Source organism: Protopterus annectens, chromosome 17.part0 (genome assembly GCF_019279795.1).
Source record: "Protopterus annectens isolate FY-2018-M chromosome 17.part0, PAN1.0, whole genome shotgun sequence".
Taxonomy (NCBI): domain Eukaryota; kingdom Metazoa; phylum Chordata; order Ceratodontiformes; family Protopteridae; genus Protopterus; species Protopterus annectens.
In genome coordinates, this window is record NC_056751.1 from 787,459,820 (window position 1) to 787,482,405 (window position 22,586).

Here is a 22,586-nt window from a genome sequence, read left to right on the forward strand (position 1 = left end):
AACAGTAGAGGATTTTGCACTGACCCCTGTGGCACCCCACTGGTGACAGCTCTGCTGGTTGATGTGCAGTCACCAGTCACCCACTCTGATACTGCGTGACTGGCCTGTGAGCCAGTTGGCAACCCATCTCACAACAAAGGGGTTTACATTCAGTTTGCTAAGTTTATTGGTAATGCCTGAGTGTGAGATTGTGTTGAAGGTCTTGGCCAAGTCGAGGTATTCGCCCTTGTCAATGTCCCTGGTCACATTTTTGAAGAAATCCACTAGGATTAACAGGCAGGATCTGCTCTTGATAAAGTTGTACTGGATCGGATACAGGGCTTGGAGGTCACTAAGTCTTTATTTATGAGGTCCATGATGATATGTTCCATGGCCGTACAGATGAGGCTGGTCAGACTTATGGGTCTATAATTTCCTGGGTCTGTTGCTAAGCAACTTTTGCAGAGGGGGATGATTGTTCCTGAATCCACTCCACAGGACCATAGCCTGTGGTTAAGCTGTGATTGAATAGGGCACTTAATGGTGATGCTAGTTCATGTTTTAGTTTGTTTAGAAGACAGCCTGGGATGCCATCTGGTCCCATAAAGGCTTTGTTTTTGCCTTAGACAAGGCTTTACTAACCTGCTCTTTGGATATATAGGATGGAGGGGGGTTTGAGGCAAGGTTTGTGATAAGTTTGAAGGGGATAATGGAGTGAAATTTTCACCAAATCTGTCCACCAGCAGGTTTGCTATATCTGCGGGATCAGTGTGTGTGATACAATTAGTTGTTAGTTCATAAATGTTTGGGTTCTACCTTTTAGGATGTGCATGTAGCTGTAAAAGGCCTTATGGTTATCCTTGGGTGTGATTGCTAAGTTTTTCTCAAAGTTACCCTTAGAGGACTTGACATGTTCTCTTATTTGATTATTGACGCTGAGGAGGGTGCTTTTCCATTGCTGGGGCCTTGCCTCAGTTTTCTTGGACAGCAACTTTTTGCGTTTGTTGCAAAGTTTGTTGATGCTAGATGTCCACCAGGTTGGCTTGTTTTTACTTGGGGCTCTGGCTTTGATTCTGTCTGGAACAGCCAAGTCTATGCACTTATACAAATGACTGTACAGGACCTTTAGTGTAAGCTTTGGGGTAGTTACAACTTCTAGTTGGAGGTGGGGTTTGAATGCATTTATACCATCCCCTAGCAGGGTACAGTTTGCCTTTGTGAAGTTTCCAACTTCACCCTTTGTGAGTTTTGGTGTTAGTGCCAGCTCGAAGGCAGCTGATCTGTGGTCAGATTTAACTGAGGGTCCAACAGTTGCGGTGATGCATCTGTTTATCATGTTAGTGAGGATCAGATCTAGTATGTTTGTTCCTCTTGTTGGGGTTGGAACAATTTTTTCCAGGGCATTTCAGTTAACAAAGTCAAGGAACTTTTGCACTTGTGAGTTATACCTAGAGGAGGTTTCCCAGTTGATGGTGGGATAATTGAAACCCCCCATGACCAGAGTTTTAGGAAATATTTGGATTGACTCCAGTCTGGTCAAGTAGGCTTCATGTATCATGATCCATGGAGGGGGATGTATAACTAGATATGACTTGAATAGGGGTCTTACCCACAGTAATCTGAACTTGGAGTAACTCCATGGAGTTGTCCTGTCTTCCTACTTGGGTGGGTGAATTTATCTCTACTACAGATAGAAACACTGCCTCCTCTGGTTCTTACATGGTCATTTTGTGGTCTGAAGGTGTGGAAGGCATTGTAGCCTTGCAAGGCTGAGGTACTCTCTGAGGCCTTGAACCAGGTTTCTGTGCCTGCACAGACATTTACATCCTCCAGTGATAGGACTGCTTCCTGGGTGTGCAGTTTTAGCTTTAAGCTCCTAGCGTTTAGCAGCATAGGCCTTATTTTGTTTTGACTGGCGATGTTCACATCTACAATATTGTTTCTGAGACCTTTGCTTAAAAAGGCACTATGAGTGATGCAACAGCCGTCCCTGGCAAAGCAGCGAGGTTTGTCAACCATGTCATCCCAGGCTGACAGAAACTGAACCCCTTTGAATGACACCAAAAACTAAGCCAATTATTGAAATCAATCATTTTTGTTTATACTGTGGCATCATTATAGGTGAGGTAATATGCTGCTCAAGGCTAGGGACAAACCTACCTGGGACACATACTCAGAGAACTCAATCATGTCTCTCTTCATATAGTGTAGTGAGGTATGTCTCAGGTCATTCATTCCAACATGAGCTATGACACAGTCATAATGGTACTTGTTGAGACACCTGAGTGCATGCGTGAGCTGACAAATCCTAGCACCGGACAGGCAGCCGACCATAACTTTCTCCTTATCTAACCTGGTGAGTGGGACATCCATGCATCTGACTATGGAGCCTCCAATGACAAGAATATTTGGTTTACGAATGTTATGCCTTAAGGGCTTGGTAGGCGTGACACTGGTGTTGCTATGTGTCTTGAGCGGTGTGGGAATTGTGTTGGTTGTAGCAGTCTTGTGGTCTAGAGGTCTCTGGTGTTTCGATAGATTTTTTGAGAGAACCTCCATGTATGTTGATTTATGTGTTGGATGCAGACTATGTGTATGAATAGGGGTACTATATGCATGAGTAGTGGTGGGTGAGTTGACAATCTCTTCAATGTTACTGTTTTGAGTGCTAGAGAGCAGGAATTCAAGATTCTTGGTGTAGCTGCATCTCTCATACTCTGTACTTGAGTGAGTTATTAGTAAAGGTTTGTCAGTGTAGATGAGGCAGCTGCTACACTGCCTCAAAAGTGCCAAGTCAACAAGGCTGGCAGGAGAAATAGGGGTAGTCCAACTGTCCATAATGCTAGATTTGAGGAACTGTTATCACAAACTGGGTGCTTTATGGACTGATCTAGGAGGTGCTCTATAGATGGGAATTTCTGACATGGTTTTTGGCTGGTGGTTTAATAGGTCACAGCTCAGTAACAATACTTCTTAGACTGGAAAAGTACTAAAGATGAGGACTATACTAATGGGATACAGCTGTATCTAAGAGAAAAATTGTCAAAATGATCAGTCCGGCTATGGCGCACAGTTGCACAGTAGTGCCAGGTGCTGTGTGACATACAAACAAGGCAGAAAGCTTCTCAAACACAGTGCTGAAATACCAGAAGCTACAAGCATAAAAATGTTAAAAAAACTCAAAAGAACCAATGAGGGTGCTTACTCCAAGCCCTAGACCAATCACCATTCACCAGACAGGTTCCAATTAGCACACTTCTCTCACAAGTGTGTAGAAGGGCCCCTTCCAATCAAAGATGGCTTGGAAAGTGTGCTCAGAATATAATAGCCATTACAAACAGACCCAGATGCAGCATACCTGTATCTGAACTATGCTACAGCTGTAAGGTACACTAATTTAGGCAGAAAACACTACAAACTAGCTTAAAACAGCAGAAAAACAGCAGTGAGACACTACAAATGTTTTAAACAGCAGAAAAAACAGCAAGCAGTCGCTAAAGAATATTTTAAATAGCAAACAAATCAGTTATTCAAAACAGTGCTTGTTGGGAAAACAGAACAAATGCTTTGCAGTGAAAAGTAGCGACGATTACTTTGCAATCAGTAAAAAAATAGCAAAAAAAAACCTTTACAAACAGTGAAAACAGCAACAAAAATATTCAACTAATTATCCTTTGTTGAACAGGTTAGTCCCATTATGCTAATGGCCTCATTTCAGGGGAGACCCAAAGTGATATTTATACTACTATGGGAAATTTGGTCAGGGTATCGAGGAACTTTCCGTGCTCTTTTTGTTATTTCCTGTGAGTGACAGGTCAGAGGGTAGTCACATTTTAGCAGAGGAAAGGATGGAGTCCACAGAACTGATGTCTGCTCAATACGTTGTTCAAATTACTAAACTTGAAGGAGGAACATTATCGAATGAAAAACTGCTTAAGTTGTGGGAAGAAAATGAACCTGCTATTTGCACAGCTGCATCTTAGAGTCAAATAGGTGATCGGTGTATTGCAGAAGGCAAAGAGGCCTTCCCTCCTGTGACATAGGATAAAGGTCAGAGTTCAGTCTTTGTCTCTGTTTACACCACACTGACTCTATGTGCAGGTACACAGCCTGCTGCTTCTGAGAATGGTGTTTTTCCAAGAACATATTCTCAGGTGGTTAAATCTTCCTGTGACATAGGATAAAGATCAGAGTTCAAGCTTTATCTCCGTTTACACCACACTGACTCCATGTGCAGGTACAGAACTTGCTGCTTCTGAGAATGGTGTTTTTCCAAGAACATATTCTCAGGTGGTTAACTCTTCTACTGCTACTGGCTCTTCTGTTTCACAATACACAAGAAAACTGCCTGAGGTTCAGATGTTGAATAAAACAATGAAATAATTAACACATATTTAATTTGGGACAATACTATTTCTCATCTTGGATTTACTACAGAAGAAATTCAGGCCTTGGAACATAGCGGTAAAGATACATTTTACAATGTCATTTTTTAAACATTTGCTGAAGATTTTTTGGCTAACTGTGACTTAAAGAAACTTTGTACTCCTTGTGTACAGTACTACATTGTTGGTTTAAATATACAGTCAAAAAAGATATATTATTCTGCAGTTTGGGACTCCTGATGTAGAGCGGGCTCAGAATCAGTCTCGCTTTTCTACATTATGCCATTCTGTGAGATGTCTCAGGTTCAGTCTCACACTTCTACATTATACCATTCTGTGAGCTGGCTCACATTCAGTCTTACTTTTATACATTATACCATTCTGTGAGTTGGCTCAGAGTCGGTCTCACTTTTATACATTATGCTATTCTGTGAGCTGGCTCAGAGTCGGTCTCACTTTTATACATTATGCCATTCTGTGAGCTGGCTCAGAGTCAGTCTCACTTTTATACATTATGCTATTCTGTGAGCTGGCTCAGAGTCTGTCTCACTTTTATACATTATGCCATTCTGTGAGCTGGCTCAGAGTCAGTCTCACTTTTCTTACATAATGCCATGCATAGGCTCACAGGTTCATAAGTTAAAGATCACTAGGGCTCTTACAAGTATAGATATACACCACAAACCATTAAGGTTATGAATATTATGGGCATCTATACGGGGGGAGGCATATTAGTAGGGAGGTAACTAAGGATATGTGTGGGGGATGTTAAATTGGATAATATTTTTCTTATTGACAGCCTCTGTCCATAATGCTCATGAGGGCAGGACCTGACGTAAATTTACATTTTCTCCCCCAGTTGTCAAGGTTTTGTTTGAATAGGGTCAGGGATGAACTCTGGGGAGCCAGTTTCATACTGTAGGGATCCTTTGGGACACATTTCTGTCTCTCCAGCACATTTTATTTATGCCACAAGCAAAATTCAGATCCCTGGATCTAGTGTTTCTGGTGTTGTTTGTTTAATGCATGTGCAATAGATCCAACAGGGGTGGGTCTGAGGATGCCCTCTAGGTAAGGCAAAGATCCCCTTTCAACAGCTTGTATAAGAAAGAACAGAGAATCCAGAGCCTTTAGGCGATGAGTGTAGGGACAGTGTATTTATACCCTGAATTCTCCTGATGCTAAACCTTTGTGGGTGCTCCAACTGTTGCAAGTGGCTGGTTAGATACATGCCAAAGGGGACATTGTATTCAAAGATGGATATGATAGGGGCCATGTAGAGTGGTACTGTAACTTCCTTGGACCTGGATGCCATACCCATGCCTATAAGCTGGGTGACATAGAATGATGCTATGTGTTGGTTAAAGGCCAGATTGCTGTCTACATATTTTCCCAGATCACTTACTACTGGGTCAGCTTTTAGGGGTATTTCATCAACGGAGTAATTAACTTGGATTGACAGTTTCAAAAAAGAGCATTATAATGCATTTTTTAGCACTGAGTATCAGGCCATGGCTTTAGCACCAGTCATTTGTCTGTGTTTAGTCCTCTTACAAAATGTTGGTGTTTTGGGGAGAATTTATAATAGCTCCCAATTTACAGTGATCTAGGAACCTGGTGAGATTTTTTTGATAAATAGATGCCAAACAGCACAGAACCCTGGGGTACTCAGCTGGTGACTGGTCTCTTGGTGGAGGTGGTCTCACCAATCTTGACTTCTTGGGTCCTTTCTGTAAGCCAAATGACATTCTAGGGAGTTATGCAGGGATTTATCGCTAGCTCACAGAGCTTGTCAACAATGCCTTATTGGAGTACTGTACTGAATGCCTTGGCCAGGTCAGGATATGCAGTATGTACTGTTTTAATCTTGTTCATTGCTTGGTGACCCTCTCAAAGAAGTCTACCAGTTGAAGTAGGCATGACCTTTGCTTAAAGCCAAATGGGGATGGGTCCAGTTTCTGTAGGTTGATAATGTGTCTTTTTACCATTTCCATGAAAATTATTTCATGGCTTTGCATATTAGGCCTGTTAGACTGATGGATATGTAGTTTCCTAGGTCGGTCGATGGTCCACCCTTGTTGGGGGAATTACTGTTGTCCTCCTCCATCCACTTGGAATGTAGTCTGTTTCAAAGCTGTAGCTGAAGAGTGTATCAAGTGCTCCTGATAGGTCATGTTTTAGACTGTTCAGGAAGTGACTGGAGAAGTTGTCGGAACCCACGGAGGTGGTATTCTGGGCATTAATGAGTGTTGCCAGTACCTGGTCCCTACTAATGGTTGCGGAAAGTATGTTGGAGGGGAACCTTTTTTTTTTTTTTTTTGTTAAAGTAAAACATGAGTGCAATTGTGCTCCAAGCAGGCAGGGTTACAAACTATAGCAACTGATTTGCTTATATTTGTAGCAAGCAGTTTTCTACAGCTTAAAATACAACTTTTTTTAAACTAATACATGAGCACAGGCAAGGCACAAACCGTAACAACTGTGGCAATCAGTTTGCTACAGTTTAAAAGAAGAAAACATTTTTTTTTAATAAAATTCCGGGAAGGAGAGTTGGAAACAGGGCACACAAATGGGACCTGAATGGCTGGGCATGGATGAAGGGGGGGTGTTGTGCATCTGTCCACATTTGTATAGGGACTCTGTGTGAGTAATTCTGCATAGGTAGATATGGTCTCAGGGTTATCAGGAGCCTTGAATTTTGAGAAAATGTCACTTACACTTAATAGGACGTAGTTTGCTTTAGAATAGTTTTTGTTACTGGTTTTGCTGGGATTTCTGTGTTGATTTGACTTCAAAGTAGAAAACTTTGAGATCCGATCTTACTAGTGACGACATGATATGCAGATGGTGAGGGGTGCAATGCTCTCCCATGCTGTTGAGTACCAGATCCTGTATGTCTGACCCTCTGGTGCAAGTGTGCACAATCTGTTCCAGGGTGTTTGTGCTAATAAAGCCCTTAGTAACAGAGCAGTCTGAGAGTCAGAAAGGTTGTACATTATGAAGAAGCCTTCCAAGCTAAGCCTTCTGAGTCAGTCTGCTAAATAAACACCCCATGATAAAACATAAATACAAAATAAATTTTAAATACCATTTTATAACAAATTCAATAAATAGTTATTAAATGTACAAAACATTTAACATACACTGCAACATATGTTTTACAAAGCACAGTTGTTTTGCCTTTAAGAAAATGATGAACTCGACCACTTCATTTTGATTTGGTGTTGCCTTTATCCCAAAGGTACATGATGCATTGAACCACAATAGGGCAGATTTGGAAGCGCTAAGTCAGTTAAGAGATGTTCTTTAGTCTTGTGTTATGCACAGAAATCTCATTCTGCTGTATTCTAGAAGAAAAGACATGACAGTTAGCATTTCTTTAATAATAGCCACTCTCACGAGTGAGAGAACAATCAGACTTCACAAGACCATTGTTTCACTTTGAGATAAACATTAATGAAAATTTTTAAAAAAATCAAAAATACATGCCACATAGTGGAACTACCATTTTTTTTATAAACTCTGCCCTAGTATTCTGGTATTATACTTGAATCATCTTCAAATAGGACATACTTAACAGTTTACTGATTACATCTTAAATCGTAACAGCATTTACCTATTCTATATATAAAATTTGCAGGAAGACTTACTTTACTGTCAACTATGTTTTAAGTTCAAGTTATCACACTTTGCAGTTTGTATCTCAACATTTCATTGTACAAGAAATGGTAAGGTTTTTCATGAAGACATCCACACAAATCCTGGCTCTCTTAGAACCAGTAGCCGATCTACAACTCAGCCACCCACCCCACACCTCAGATATGTTGTGTGCCCTGGGTGGCATCAGTCAGCCTATTTAGGGCCTGCACTTAGTATTTTTTCTGACATAATTAGTTTCCACTACTTAGCTTGATATATCTAGAATGACAAATCAATAAGATATCTACCCTGTATTATTACATCTAGATGAATTAAAAAACAGATACTTCCAGGGCTTCCCTGCACTTGCAATCAAAGCCTGGTCACCTTTAACTTGATAGTGAAGAGACACTTGTCTCCTTATACAGATATTTACTGTTAGTCCTAGGGAAGTGTTGCCTAGTAAGAAATCTAACACTTCATGGATGATCAGCAGTTTGGCAGTGCCCTGAATTTAAGGTCAGGATCTTGGAAAGACAGAAGAGCCAGTTAGTCCTACCTCAGTATCAGGGAAACATCTTTATAAGCATGCAAGTCCCTGCACTATTAGTCCACTAAGCATTTATCAAGTTGTGGCCAGAATAGTCCTTGTCAAAAATGTGCACTGGTAAGATCCTTTGTTACATTAGTGGCTCTGTGGGGTGGATACTGTAAAGCAGTGTAGTTAGGAGTAAGGTCATCCAGTAATATTAACGGTTAAAGAAACTCCAGCTCTACTCAATGGCATACCGCCTGTTCAGAGGCGATCTGTGCCTGACGTATAAAGCCATGTCCAACCCGGAATTAATGGACATGCTGCACCTCAGAAAATCCAAATCCCATCGAGCTACGCGCTCGAGAGACTTGAACCTCAGCACTGAAATAAATAGGACATGCTGGAGGGACAGATTCATAACCCAGAGGCTCCCTTCACTCTGGAATAAAATCCCAGTCCAGGTTAGGCAGAGTCCCTCATTGACTCTCTTCAAGAGGAATCTTGATGAGTGGATGGGAGATCGTAGGTTTACCCCAGCTATCACTTCTGTGTCACTGTTAGACAGAGGCACAGTATACTAACCTCAAAAAAAGGCATAGCAAAATTAATTTAAAATGGGTGGCGAAAGCCAAACACACTCTGGCTAGGCTTATAAATGCCCTAGGGCAGATAGCCTAGTATGAACCTATGAACCTATATTCATACCTCTCAAGTGTCCAGATGTTTGCCTCATATTTTTGGTCCGTTCCTTTTAAAATCCATGTCTTTTTTTTTGTAAACCATTAAGGATTGAAGACACTAAATCAGACTTCACATCTTTCAGAAAAATGCACACTAATGCAACATCTGTTACTCTTATCATCTTTCCAAGTACATATGTGCAATATTTAAAAACTGTCCCTATTACGGGCCTTCGTCCCACCATTATTAGTGACTTTGTCCAGAATTCTTATACTACCAGGATTGAGATGTGCTTATACTTGATACTCTGTGCAATACACAAGATGAGTAACACAATTAATGCAAAGCTTTGATTAAAACAACTAATACTGATTACTTCTGTGTCCATCAAGAGTGATCTCTTCATAGCAATAAGCTTTTCTGGAAATAATTCAACAAACTACTAAAAGGGGGAAACGGAAAGAAACTAGATGACAAGAGTGCATTCATGAGTGATGATGTCCTGCTTTGGAGCCTCAGTGAATCCCAGCTGGACTCTGCACGAGCTTACTCATTCCATCCTCCTCATCACAGTTCAGTCAGACTGGACGAATGGACATGGAGCTCCTTACTTGATTTCTGAATGCAGCTGCCCAACAAACTGCACCCCCCTAGTACTGTTACTCTTAAGATGGTATTAAATTGAAAGCACCATCCAAGAGCTGTGGAAGATTGCTCACATTAGCTCTGTTCTTAAGGGACATAAAATGATCTATCCAGCAATGAGTTACTAACTCATGTATGTACAGAGCTCACTTGAAAAAATGCATAATTTGCATCAACTTACATCCTAACCCTGCAGTAGTAAACTACTCAGATTTCTGACATGGATTCATGATGCAGACAAGGTCAGAAGAAAAACAAAATCATGACATATGTACGACTTGTGGGTGCTGGCTTTACTGGCCTGAAAGTACCCATAAATACTTAAAAAATAAAAAGCCATAGGCACTCAGAAGTCCTGTAGCTGAAAAACTGCTTTGTCCTTAAGAGACAATTTGCATATATCCTATGGGCCTCCACTACAGGAGATTTACGGTATTACAAAATGAAGACTCCAGCTTGTTTGCATATTTCTTGCAGTACATAACATATACATATATATGTATCTACATCTATATATTAGATATAAATACATGGTTTCACTCCGTTTAATTTTTTCAAGATATTTGGGTTTCTAATACCATGACAGGAATGGACTGCATTCCTAAGTCAAAGTATGATTAAAGTTCAAGTAATTAGTATTGTTTCAATCTTTGATGTTAGCCAAAAGTGCACCTGCAATGTGTCCAGAACTGGCACCTTCTACAATTCATATGGAGTTGCATGTATCAGTATTTCTGAATACAACTATAAATTCCTTTTTTATGAGACCAATTACTCCTACTACTGTTAGAACTGTCTCAGTATCCTCCCACACTGTCCTCATTTCCGCCTGCAAAGCCTGGTAATTTATGACTTTGATCTTCTCTGTACATAAGACAGTGTAATCACTGTGTGGTTACTTTTGTTTTCTTTTCATGGACTACTATATCTGGTTTTCATGTATCTGTTTTGTGAACTGTTGGTAATGGGTAATCCCACGTGATATAAACTTCATCATTCTCTATAATTATTTGTGGCTCATGTTTCCAGTGCTTCTCAGCTACTTCAGTAGTGTAATGTTTGCGCAATCCCCAGTGCAACAATCTTGCCACATTAATATGCCTTTCAGTATACAGGCCCTCTGCCATTAGTGTATCACACCCAGCAACAAGATGTGCAACTGTTTTCAGTTCTGTTTTACAGAACCTGCATTTGTCTGTTTCTTTCAAATGTTCAGTGTATGTAGTCTACTATCCTGGGCTGCCAATATTAACCTTCCATCTTTTGGTTTAAATTCAGTCTCCTTAACAATTCCTGCATTAGATTCTGATCAATATGAGGTTGTTTCAGGTGTTTTCTGTACTTGCAGCTACATTTATGCCTTTTACACATTTCTTGCCTTCTCATCTGATATGTCTCCTTATATTCTTTTTTTGTTTGTTTTTTTGGCACATTCAGTTGCTGCCTCATTTCATCTGCTTCTGGTTTGATTTCCATTCCAGTTTGAAATTCATATGCTTTTGCTAAACTAAGCAGGAAAGTCATCTTAGACTTGTTGTCTTCATGTTTTATAACTTTCACTATGTTTGCATCTGGTGAGGTTGGCAGACATATATGCAGTCTTATGATTGCAGATCTATAAATGTAATCAATTTTGAGGTGGCCCATATCTCCCTCAGAATGAGGAATATATAATCTTGGTAAACACTTATTTTTTATATAAAATAACATAAAAGGCACAGTAGTGATGCAGGCAGTAAACACAGCAACTAACCAAAATGCAGGAAACAAAGCTGAAAAAAACGCTGCTTCATGAACTTTAAAATTTGGATTTATTGTGATACAAACAGGAGAAGTGGTAAGTGCTTTCACCTGGATAGACTTCTTCAGACCAAAAGAACCCCCCCTCTTGTACACCCTTATATGGCAAAAAAGGTGCCAAAAACAGATAAGCCATTAAAGGCACAGTACAACTATCATAGTACACAACATAAACAAAGTGCTCACTCTAAAATACATTAACCATAGTAAAATAAAAATGCCTATACCACTCATAAAACATGAATAGAGATGTATAAAAACAAAAAAACTGCATAAATTTATACTAATTGCACAACACTAACAATAAATCCTCTCATAAAAATGCTCTCATAATATATGTAAAAAGCACAGTCATACATATCACTTCAATCTCCTGGACTTCAGGAAAGGTCTCAATGGTACTTTTTCATTCAGTCCAGGAAAAACATCTGCTCTACGTCTAACAATCCATTTAGAATCAATACTCTCAGTTCTACCCCTCACCCCCCCCCCCCCCCACTAAAACTAGTGTGTGTAAGATCTAGTACTTTAAAACGAAAAATATGTGTGGAATCATTAGACAAGACATGTTTGGACAGAGTATTGACAGTGGAATGAATCCTGATCTGGTAGAGATGCTCCCTTATTCTGTCTCTCAGCCTCCTGTCCATCTTGCCTACATAAAACGCAGCACAGGCTCCACAGGAGGCCAAATAAACAACATGTGTATATTCACAGTTTGCATGAACTCTAACTTCATGGTTAGTCCCATAGACAGGGTGATAGAAATGGACATCAGGGTCTATGGAACAACAATAGTTGCAACTACCACAGAGTACAGTACCAGCAACCCTATCACCTCCGCCATCCATAACAGGATAACACAGAAATTTCTTTAAATTCAATCTATTCTTATAGACAAAACCTGGGGCAGCACCCACAATTTCCCTCACATTCGGGTCCAGTGTTAACACACTCCAGTGTGATCTAATCACATCCTTCAACCTACCTACATCCTTAGTATAATATAAGGGCACTATGAAACCATGGTTTCTGCTCCCTGCCAGAACACCCTGGGAGGGACCATCATGGTCCACTACAGTCTCAGAAAAAAAGGGTGCAGCAGCTTGTTCCCCCAAATTAATGAGGTCTGCCAATCCTCTCTCCATATCAGATGTCTGATATTCCCTGCTCTTAAACCTCTCACATAAATCCCTAACATCTGCCTCAAAACCATCCTGACTGGGATTATACCACCCTAACATCTGCCTCAAAACCATCCTGTCTGGGATTATACCACCCTAACATCTGCCTCAAAACCATCCTGTCTGGGATTATACCATGACGTCCTATATATCTGACCCCTCACAGTGTTACCAAAGATGTAACCTGGATGCATACTGCATCTATGGAGATAGGAATTGCATTGACACTCCTTTCTATACACTCCTGTGTTCAATAGGCCACTTTCCAATCTCTGAATGTAAACATCCAAAAAGGAAATCCAATTCTCAGAAAACTGATGGGTAAATTTCAGATATTGCGTTCGACCATTAACTCTCTCCAAGAAGAGAGATAACTCATCTTTCGTGCCTTTCCAAAGTAAAAAACACATCATCTACAAAACACCTATAAAACATCACGTTCCTCGAAAAATCACCTATACCAAACAAGAACTTGGTCTCCCATGCAGCCATAAACAGGTTGGCGTAGCTATTGGCACAAGAAGTGCCCATAGCCATGCCATCCATCTGTAAATAGCACTGAGAGCCAAAATAAAAAATGTTGTTCTCTAACACAACTTCCAAAAACAAAGCTAACAGATCCACTGCATCACTATCTAATCCAGATTTGTCCTTCAAGTAGTCAGACACCAACTGCACCCCATCTCTGTTTGGTATCATAGTAAACAGAGACTGAACATCCATCATGACTAAGTAGTATGGGAGATCAACAGGGACAGATCTCACAGACTCATACAAATCCAACAGGAACTTTTTCGTATCCCTTAAAATATAAACATTTGCATCAACCACTGGGCGCAGGAACCTCTCCACATATAACAAAAATGGTTCCGTGATCCACCCCCTGCCCACAACAATGGGCCTCATGGGTGGACACACACTGTCCTTATGGATCTTAAGAAGACCCTGTATCACTGGCAGGAGGGGATCACTAACAAACAAATATTCATACAACTCATTCGTAATAACATTTGTCTTAATCAAATCATCCAAAACCATCTGTATTCTGTGGACATGTATATCCAGCATCTTACGTTCCACCAAACTGTAAAAGCTTTGGTCTGATAATATAGACCTCATTGCCTCATCATAGAACTCAGAGTCCATAACTACCAGGGCACCCCCCACCCCTTATCAGCAGGTCTAATGACAAGGGAGGGATCACTCCTCAGTTGTTGTAGGGCTCTCCTCTGTGCATAAGTTAAATTGCCATTTTGTTTACTAGGCTTACCCACTCTCTTTTCCATGTCATACAAATCATTCTCAACTAGTTTACTGAAGGCAGCTACTAGCAGTGGTACCATTGGCATGTACACACAATGCTTCTTAAACGATTTCCCATCTAACACCTGCATTGTATCCTTAAACTCTAGTCTAAGGCACAGATTCCTAATAAATAACTTAAACTGTACTATGGTATCAACATAATTACTGTCACAACTAGGTATGCAAGTCAATCCCTTTGATAGTACCCCTAACCCATCTGACGTGAGTGGGTGGGAGGAAATATTATGCACTAACGTCTCCCACATTTTCTTGAGGTTTTGGTTTACCTAGGCATCTGCTGACAACTTCCTCTTTGTCCTGCCCCTGCTCATAGATCTCGATCTCCCCCCTCCCCTGTGAACTACATTGGTGGGGAAAGGGCGATTGACAATCGCAGTGCCAACATTGTCATGTGACTAGAACTATGTGCAGCATGCATAGTGTGATGGGAATCCTTCCTCCTAACCACCGGTTCCAGATTCAGATTCATTTGAGCCACACACTCCAACGGGTCAGTACTAATGACAGTTTGGCCCTCTGGGAGGGAAGCAGTAGAACCCACTCCCACCACAGTCGAACCCTCAAGCTCCGACTCAGCAGAAACAACTGCATTAGAGAAAGCCCTACCAAGAACATTCGAACCCTGGGGCACATTACTCATAGAAGATACATTACTAGAGCCATCACTTATACTTGTGTTAACAACAGTTACACTCTTAGGCATATTAACATCCACATTAGTATCATGAATTTGTCCTTGAGGTGCATCAGTCCTTTGAGTAGAAACAGCGGCATTAGGTCCATGCACATTACTATATGTCCTCGGCCAAGAGAAGACCTGGCCTAACCTAAAGTCATTTATGACCCTCTTGAGCTTGTGCTGTTTTGTGCCAGTAAGTGCTTCTCATATAACTGCACAGTATCCAGTGTAGAGTAAATAAATCTATCAACAACATCAGCCGGAAAATGACAATACAGCTCCTTCTGTTGTTCTCTAATACTTTCTCTTAACTCAGATTCTTCCGGTAGGAAGATTTCATTCAGAAGTGACATACACTTTAGGTAGGCTTACCTCTATGTTAGCCTGCTGCCACTTGTAGAGCAAGTTCGGGTATGAATTACCCGTGGTGGGCATCTTCAGTACTCTTAATCCCCTTGGTACAATTCTCCTTTTGATGCAAACTTCAAAATACTGCTGTTGGGTCTCTAGTCGTTTCAACTTCATAGAATCAGCCTCCATTCTCGCAACTGTTGCTCGCAACTTGACCCTATCAAACGGCTCAGCAGAGATCACAACACCCTCCTCTTCAACTCCTTCAAACAACATCAAGAGATTCACAGTACCTGATACACATACAGAGAAACGATCAATGTTCGTAGGAGCACCTTGTTCTGGTACATAAGGCAATTCCACTTGTTGCTCAGCAACACCTGCCATGCTCTCAGGGGGGTGAAAACAGCAATATGTAAAAATAAGTTCAAGAAATATCACTCCCCACAGGACTAACGCTACCTGTGCCAAACTCAGTCCAAGCACATAAACTAACATAAAAAGCACAGGAGCGATGCAGGCAGTAAACACAGCACTAACCAAAATGCAGGAAGCAAAGCTGAAAAAAACGCTGCTTCATGAACTTTAAAATTCGGATTTATTGTGATACAAACAGGAGACATGGTAAGCGCTTTCACCTGGATAGGCTTCTTCAGACCAAAAGAACCCCCCTCTTGTACACCCTTATATGGCAAAAAAAGCACCAAAAACAGATAAATCATTAAAGGCACAGTACAACTATCATAGTTCACAACATAAACAAAGTGCTCACTCTAAAATACATTAACCATAGTAAAATAAAAATGCCTATACCACTCATAAAACATGAATAGAGATGTAAAAAAACAAAAAAATGCATAAATTTATACTAATTGCACAACACTAAAAATAAATCTTCTCATAAAAATGCTCTCATAATATATGTAAAAAGCACAGTCATACATATCACTTCAATCTCCTGGACTTCAGGAAAGGTCTCAATGGTACTTTCTCATTCAGTCCAGGAATAACATCTACTCTAAGTCTAACAATCCATTTAAATTCAATACTCTCAGTTCTACCCCTCACACTCCCCCCAAAAATAGTGTGTGTAAGATCTAGTACTTTAAAACCAAAAAGGTGTGTGGAATCATTAGACAAGACATGTTTAGACAGGGCATCGACAGTGGAATGAATCCTGATCTGGTAGAGATGTTCCCTTATTCTGTCCCTCAGCCTCCTGTCCATCTTGCCTACATAAAACGCAGCACAGGCTCCACAGGAGGCCAAATAAACAACATGTGTAGATTCACAGTTTGCATGAACTTTAACTTCATGGTTACTGCCATAGACAGGGTGATAGAAATGGACATCAGGGTCTATGGAACAACAATAGTTGCAACTACCACAGGGTACAGTACCAGCAACCCTATCACCTCCACCATCCATAACAGGATAACACAGCAATTTCTTTAAATTTGATATATTCTTATAGACAAAACCTGGGGTAGCACCCACAATTTCCCTCACATTCGGGTCCAGTGTTAACACACCCCAGTGTGATCTAATCACATCCTTCAACCTACCTACATCCTTAGTATAATATAAGGGCACTCTGAAACCATGATTTCTATTCCCTGCCAGAACACCCTGGGAGGGACCATCATGGTCCACTACAGTCTCAGAAAAAAAGGGTGCAGCAGCTTGTTCCCCCAAATTAATGAGGTCTGCCAATCCTCTCTCCATATCAAATGTCTGATATTCCCTGCTCTTAAACCTCTCACATAAATCCCTAACATCTGCCTCAAAACCATCCTGACTGGGATTATACCACCCTAACATCTTCCTCAAAACCATCCCGACTGGGATTATACCATGATGTCCTATATACCTGACCCGTCACAATATTACCAAAGATGTAACCTGGATGCATACTGCATCTATGGAGATAGGAATTGTGTTGACACTCCTTTCTATACACTCCTGTGTTCAATAGGCCACTTTCCAATCTCTGAACGTAAACATCCAAAAAGGAAATCTAATTCTCAGAAACCTCATGGGTAAATTTCAGATATTGCATTAGACTATTAACTCTCTCCAAGAAGAGAGATAACTCATCTTTCGTGCCCTTCCAAAGGAAAAATGCATAATCTACAAAATGCCTATAAAACATCACGTTCCTTGAAAAATTACCTATACCAAACAAGAACTTGCTCTCCCATGCAGCCATAAAGAGAGTGGCATAGCTATGGCACAAGAAGTGCCCATAGCCATGCCATCCATCTGTAAATAGCACTGAGAGCCAAAACAAAAAATGTTGTTCTCTAACACAATTTCCAAAAACAAAGCTAACAGATCCACTGCATCACTATCTAATCCAGATTTGTCCTTCAAGTAATCAGACACCAACTGCACCCCATCTCTGTTTGGTATCACAGCGAATAGGGACTGAACATCCATCGTGACTAAGTAGTATGGGAGATCAACAGGGACAGATCTCACAGACTAATACAAATCCAACAAGAACTGTTTCGTATCCCTTAAAATATAAACATCTGCGTCAACCACTGGGTGCAGGAGCCTCTCCACATACAACAAAAATGGCTCCGTGATCCATGCCCTACCCGCAACAGTGGGCCTCATGGGTGGACACACACTGTCCTTATGGATCTTAGGAAGACCCTGTATCACTGGCAGGAGGGGATCACTAACAAACAAATATTCATACAACTCATTCGTAACAACATTGGTCTTAATCAAATCATCCAAAACCATCTGTATTCTATGGACATGTACATCCACCATCTTACGTTCCACCAAGCTGTAAAACCTTTGGTCTGATAACATAGACCTCATTGCCTCATCATAGAACTCAGAGTCCATAACTACCAGGGCACCCCCCCTTTTCAGCAGGTCTAATGACAAGGGAGGGATCACTCCTCAGTTGGTGTAGGGCTCTCCTCTGTGCATAAGTTAAATTGCCCTTTCGTTTACTAGACTTACCCACTCTCTTTTCCATGTCATACAAATCATTCTCAACTAGTTTACTGAAGGCAACTACTAGCGGTGGTACCATTGGCATGTACACACTATGCTTCTTAAACAATTTCCCATCTAACACCTGCATTGTATCCTTATACTCCAATCTAAGGCACAGATTCCTAATACATAACTTAAACTGTACTATGGCATCAACATAATTACTGTCACAACTAGGTATGCAAGTCAATCCCTTTGATAGTACCCCTAACCCATCTGACATGATAAGCGTGAAGCAGTTTTCTTGTTTTTCAGTTCAGCTGATCCAACACCTTCTGGGATCAGTCCATCATCCTAAAACTGTAAGTTAGGACAGGAAGAGCAAATTGGTTTACAGCTTGGACTTTGTTCCTAGATGTCCAGGCTGTTTTCAGTACTAATTTTAGTCTTCTAAAATATTCCAAAGTTTTTTTCTCATTTGTTCATGATTTGTTATCGATTCTTTATCAGCTCTCAAATATTTATACACTCCCTCTTGCTCAAGTTACTTTATATCACATTATTGTCCCAGACTGATGTTTTCTTGGTACTGCAGCTTTCCTGCTTTAAATGTTGCTTTTGCACATTTATCAAGACCAAATGACGTTCTTCTATCATCTGAGGAAGTTTTCACGACTTGCAGTTATGCTTTCAGCTCATCTGATGAACTATGCGGTTTTAAATCACCCACAAAAAGAAGATGAGAAGTATTTAGACTATGATGTTGTCTGGGAGCCAAATTGTAACCATAAGCTTATCTCTAAAGTAGACAGCTTAATGGGTTAAGGCAAGACAAAAGAACAACATCCTGGAATCCTTTTGAATTTTTATCTTTTTCATGGCTTTAGCTGCAAAGTGGTTTGCCATTGTTTCATGTTCACTGTAATGTAGTTTGATCAATATAGGGTGTATCGTATAAATCTGCAAGCACTCCATTATCCATGAATGTTGGATATTGCTTTTTTGAGATCTAGCCAAGCCATACTTAGATTCTTCACCTTTTTACAATTCTCCATTATTACTTTATTTAACAATCAATCTTTTATTCCACGACTTTCTTCTGTTACTTTTTTGTTGTATTGCTATAATTGAATTTTCTTCTAAATGAATATAAACTCTTGTCAGCATCAGTTCCAGTATATAGTTTATACATCGTCAGAAGGCAAATTATTGGTGTATAGTTTTTAGGGTAGCTTGCAGGTTCACTCTTAAGGAGGAGGATAGTTTTTCCTGTTGTTAAATAAGTTGGTGTCTGTTCAGGATGTACATATAAGTAGTTCTGACTCCGGACTAAATGCTTATGTAAAAATGTTAATACTTTTAGCCAGAAGTTGGGTACTGCATCTGGGCCTGGTGTTTTTCATTTAGGAGCTTTTCTTAATTTTCCTTCAGTTTCTCTGGCTATTTCTTTCTATTTCATAGCTTGTACTTTCGAGCTTTTTACTTTTTATTTTACTTCTTCTACCCATTCAGCATTTATGTTCCACGTGGTCTTCATAGATATTTCTCCAAAATGTGCCTATTTCTTCTTTTTTTGGTGGTCTTTCTGCTCCTGTTCCTATGAATTGTTTATTGTATACTTTTCCTTTATATTTATCTGCATATCTTATTAGTTTTTTCTGCCTGTGCCGATATCTTTTGTTTACTATTTGCACTAGTGTGTGATAGATCCTGGTCTGTTCTGATAGTGCATGCTGCTGTTATCACATCTATCTTATTTGTTGATCTGTTCCCTCTTCTGTGCTCCTCTAACAGTGACACTGCTTGTCTTAATTGCTTTATAATTTTCTCTATTCGATACTGTCATTACTGTGTTCATTTGCTTTATCCGATTTAACATTTTGTGTCTTATTTACTTTCTGTAATCTCTTTGTTTCATCCATTATAACATGTTAATCCATCTTTATTAAATCAAGCAACTCTTCACTCAGTTCATTTTTTTTCTTTGTTCTCTTTACTGTGGCCCTTCTACAGAAAGTTTCAAACATTTTCCTGCTACATGTTCTCTTCTGCTGCAGCCTGCATCATCCATTGCTCTTTCATATGGGAACTCACTGGCCTATCACTCCACAATATTGACTGTGTCAGAGTTGGCCCTGTTTCCTGCTCCTTAACTCCAACTAAACTTTTGTACTGGTTTCCTACTGAAGGCTCCAAAGTATCTGTATGTGGCAAGTCATCAGATGTTTCCTGTTACATTTGTTCCTCCTTAATTTGGGGGCTCACTGTTCCATCATGCTGTGACGTTACCTGGGTTGGATTTTCTACACTAAACTATTCATTTTGCAGGTATTTCATAACTCAGCATCTATTCTTTTTTTAAATTCTACTTTACAAATCTGTTCTGCATTCCCCTTTGTGATTTTATTGAATTTTTTTTGCACTGTGAACATTTCCATATCTGGGTGCCTTTGCCTGTATTTCTCTATAAATATCTTTGGAGCTGGGATTTTTTGTCTTGATTAGTTAGACTTTCTCCTTTGCATAAACACTGCACCATATAATATCTCTGTTTCTTTTCCATGTCCAAGTTTCTTTTTTATACCTTTTAATACCTTTTACAAATATCTAGGCTGCGTTCTTTATACTTTTGCACTTCCTCAGTCATTTCTTTTTCAAATGGCCCAAGATTTCTTGGTCTATATAATGTTTTTCATGAATCTGTTGTTCTAATGAATGTAAATTTGCATTTGAAGCTTCTGATTTTTTTCTTGTGCAAGTATTTTTATTTCCTCTAATTTCTCTCAATCTTTTTGAACACCTTCTATCTGGAAATTCTGGGCTTTTTGCATAACAGTGACAATCCATAATTTCTTTTATTATCCTTAATAATGCACTGTATCATATTTATGGATCTTTTTTGGCCTGTCAGTTTTTGTTGACTACTAAGCGTAGGGATGGGGGTGGGGGGCATCCACACCTTGAGCCTGGCCTACTCCCATTTTAGGAATGTTTTCATGTAATGAGGATTCTACACAGTCATTGTTCTCCAGTCCTGACACCAGTGCGCCTACCAGAATTGGGCACTATTTTATCCAGGGAATTGTGCACCCAGCTATCATTTTATTTTTTAACCTACTTCTGTACATGATACATGCTATATAAAATACAGTCTATACGTCAGTGTTGGCTTGATGAGATTTCGTAAAACATGGTCCACCTTGTGAAGGTACTCACCAAGACTTGAAGATGAATTCATTTTAAGCAATGCAACTCTCCTTGCTTGCTGATTTTAACATCTCTCCATCTGGTTTAGTGTTGCTTGTCAACATTTGGTACTTTGCTATTGAATGTAAGTACTACATGCAAAAAGAGTGAGAGCTGTGTTACTGAATGTGAGTACTACATGCAGACAAAGTGGGAGCTGTGTTACTGAATGTGAGTAATACATGCAGACAGAGTGGGAGCTGTGTTACTGAATGTGAGTACTACATGCAGACAGACTGGGAGCTGTGTTACTGAATGTTAGTACCACAAGCAGAGTGGGAGCTGTGTTACTGAATGTGAGTACTACATGCAGACAGAGTGGGAGCTGTGCTACTGAATGTGAGTACTACATGCAGACAGACTGGGAGCTGTGTTACTAAATGTGAGTACTACATGCAGACAGACTGGGAGCTGTGCTACTGAATGTGAGTACTACATGCAAGTGGGAGTTGTGGTACTGAATGTGAGTACTACATGCAGACATACTGGTAGTTGTGTTACTGAAGGTGCATACAGAGTGGGAGCTGTGCCACTGAATGTGAGTACTACATGCAGACAGAGTGGGAGCTGTGTTACTGAATGCGAGTACTACATGCAGAGTGGGAGCTGTGTTACTGAATGTGAGTATTACATGCAGACAGAGTGGGAGCTGTGCTAGTGAATGTGAGTACTACATGCAGAGTGGGAGCTGTGTTACTGAATGTGAGTATTACATGCAGACAGAGTGGGAGCTGTGCTACTGAATGTGAGTACTACATGCAGACAGAGTGGGAGCTGTGCTACTGAATGTGAGTATCGCATGCAGAGTCGGAGTTGTGTTACTGAATGTGAGTACCACATGCAGACAGACTGGGAGCTGTGCTAGTGAATGTGAGTACTACATGCAGACAGAGTGGGAGCTGTGTTACTGAATGTGAGTACCACATGCAGACAGACTGGGAGCTGTGTTACTGAATGTGAGTACCACAAGCAGAGTGGGAGCTGTGTTACTGAATGTGAGTACTACATGCGGAGTGGGAGCTGTGTTACTGAATGTGAGTATTACATGCAGACACAGTGGGAGCTGTGCTACTGAATGTGAGTACTACATGCAGACAGAGTGGGAGCTGTGTTACTGAATGTGAGTACTACATGTAGACAGCGTTGGAGCTGTGTTACTGAATGTGAGTACCACATGC

The 22,586-nt window shown here is 40.3% G+C and overlaps 1 protein-coding gene across 3 annotated transcripts in view; it reads right to left on the reverse strand.

Moving 5' to 3' along the window:
• Positions 1-7,438: 7,438 nt before the first annotated feature.
• Positions 7,439-22,586, reverse strand: part of LOC122791341 — an 829,676-nt gene continuing 814,528 nt past the window's right edge. For all 3 annotated transcript variants that reach the window (XM_044059057.1, XM_044059056.1, XR_006363140.1), the window contains one exon: positions 7,439-7,711. In XM_044059057.1, the coding sequence (XP_043914992.1) occupies positions 7,671-7,711 (41 nt within the window). In that variant the 3' untranslated portion in view covers positions 7,439-7,670. The remainder of the gene's footprint in view (positions 7,712-22,586) is intronic.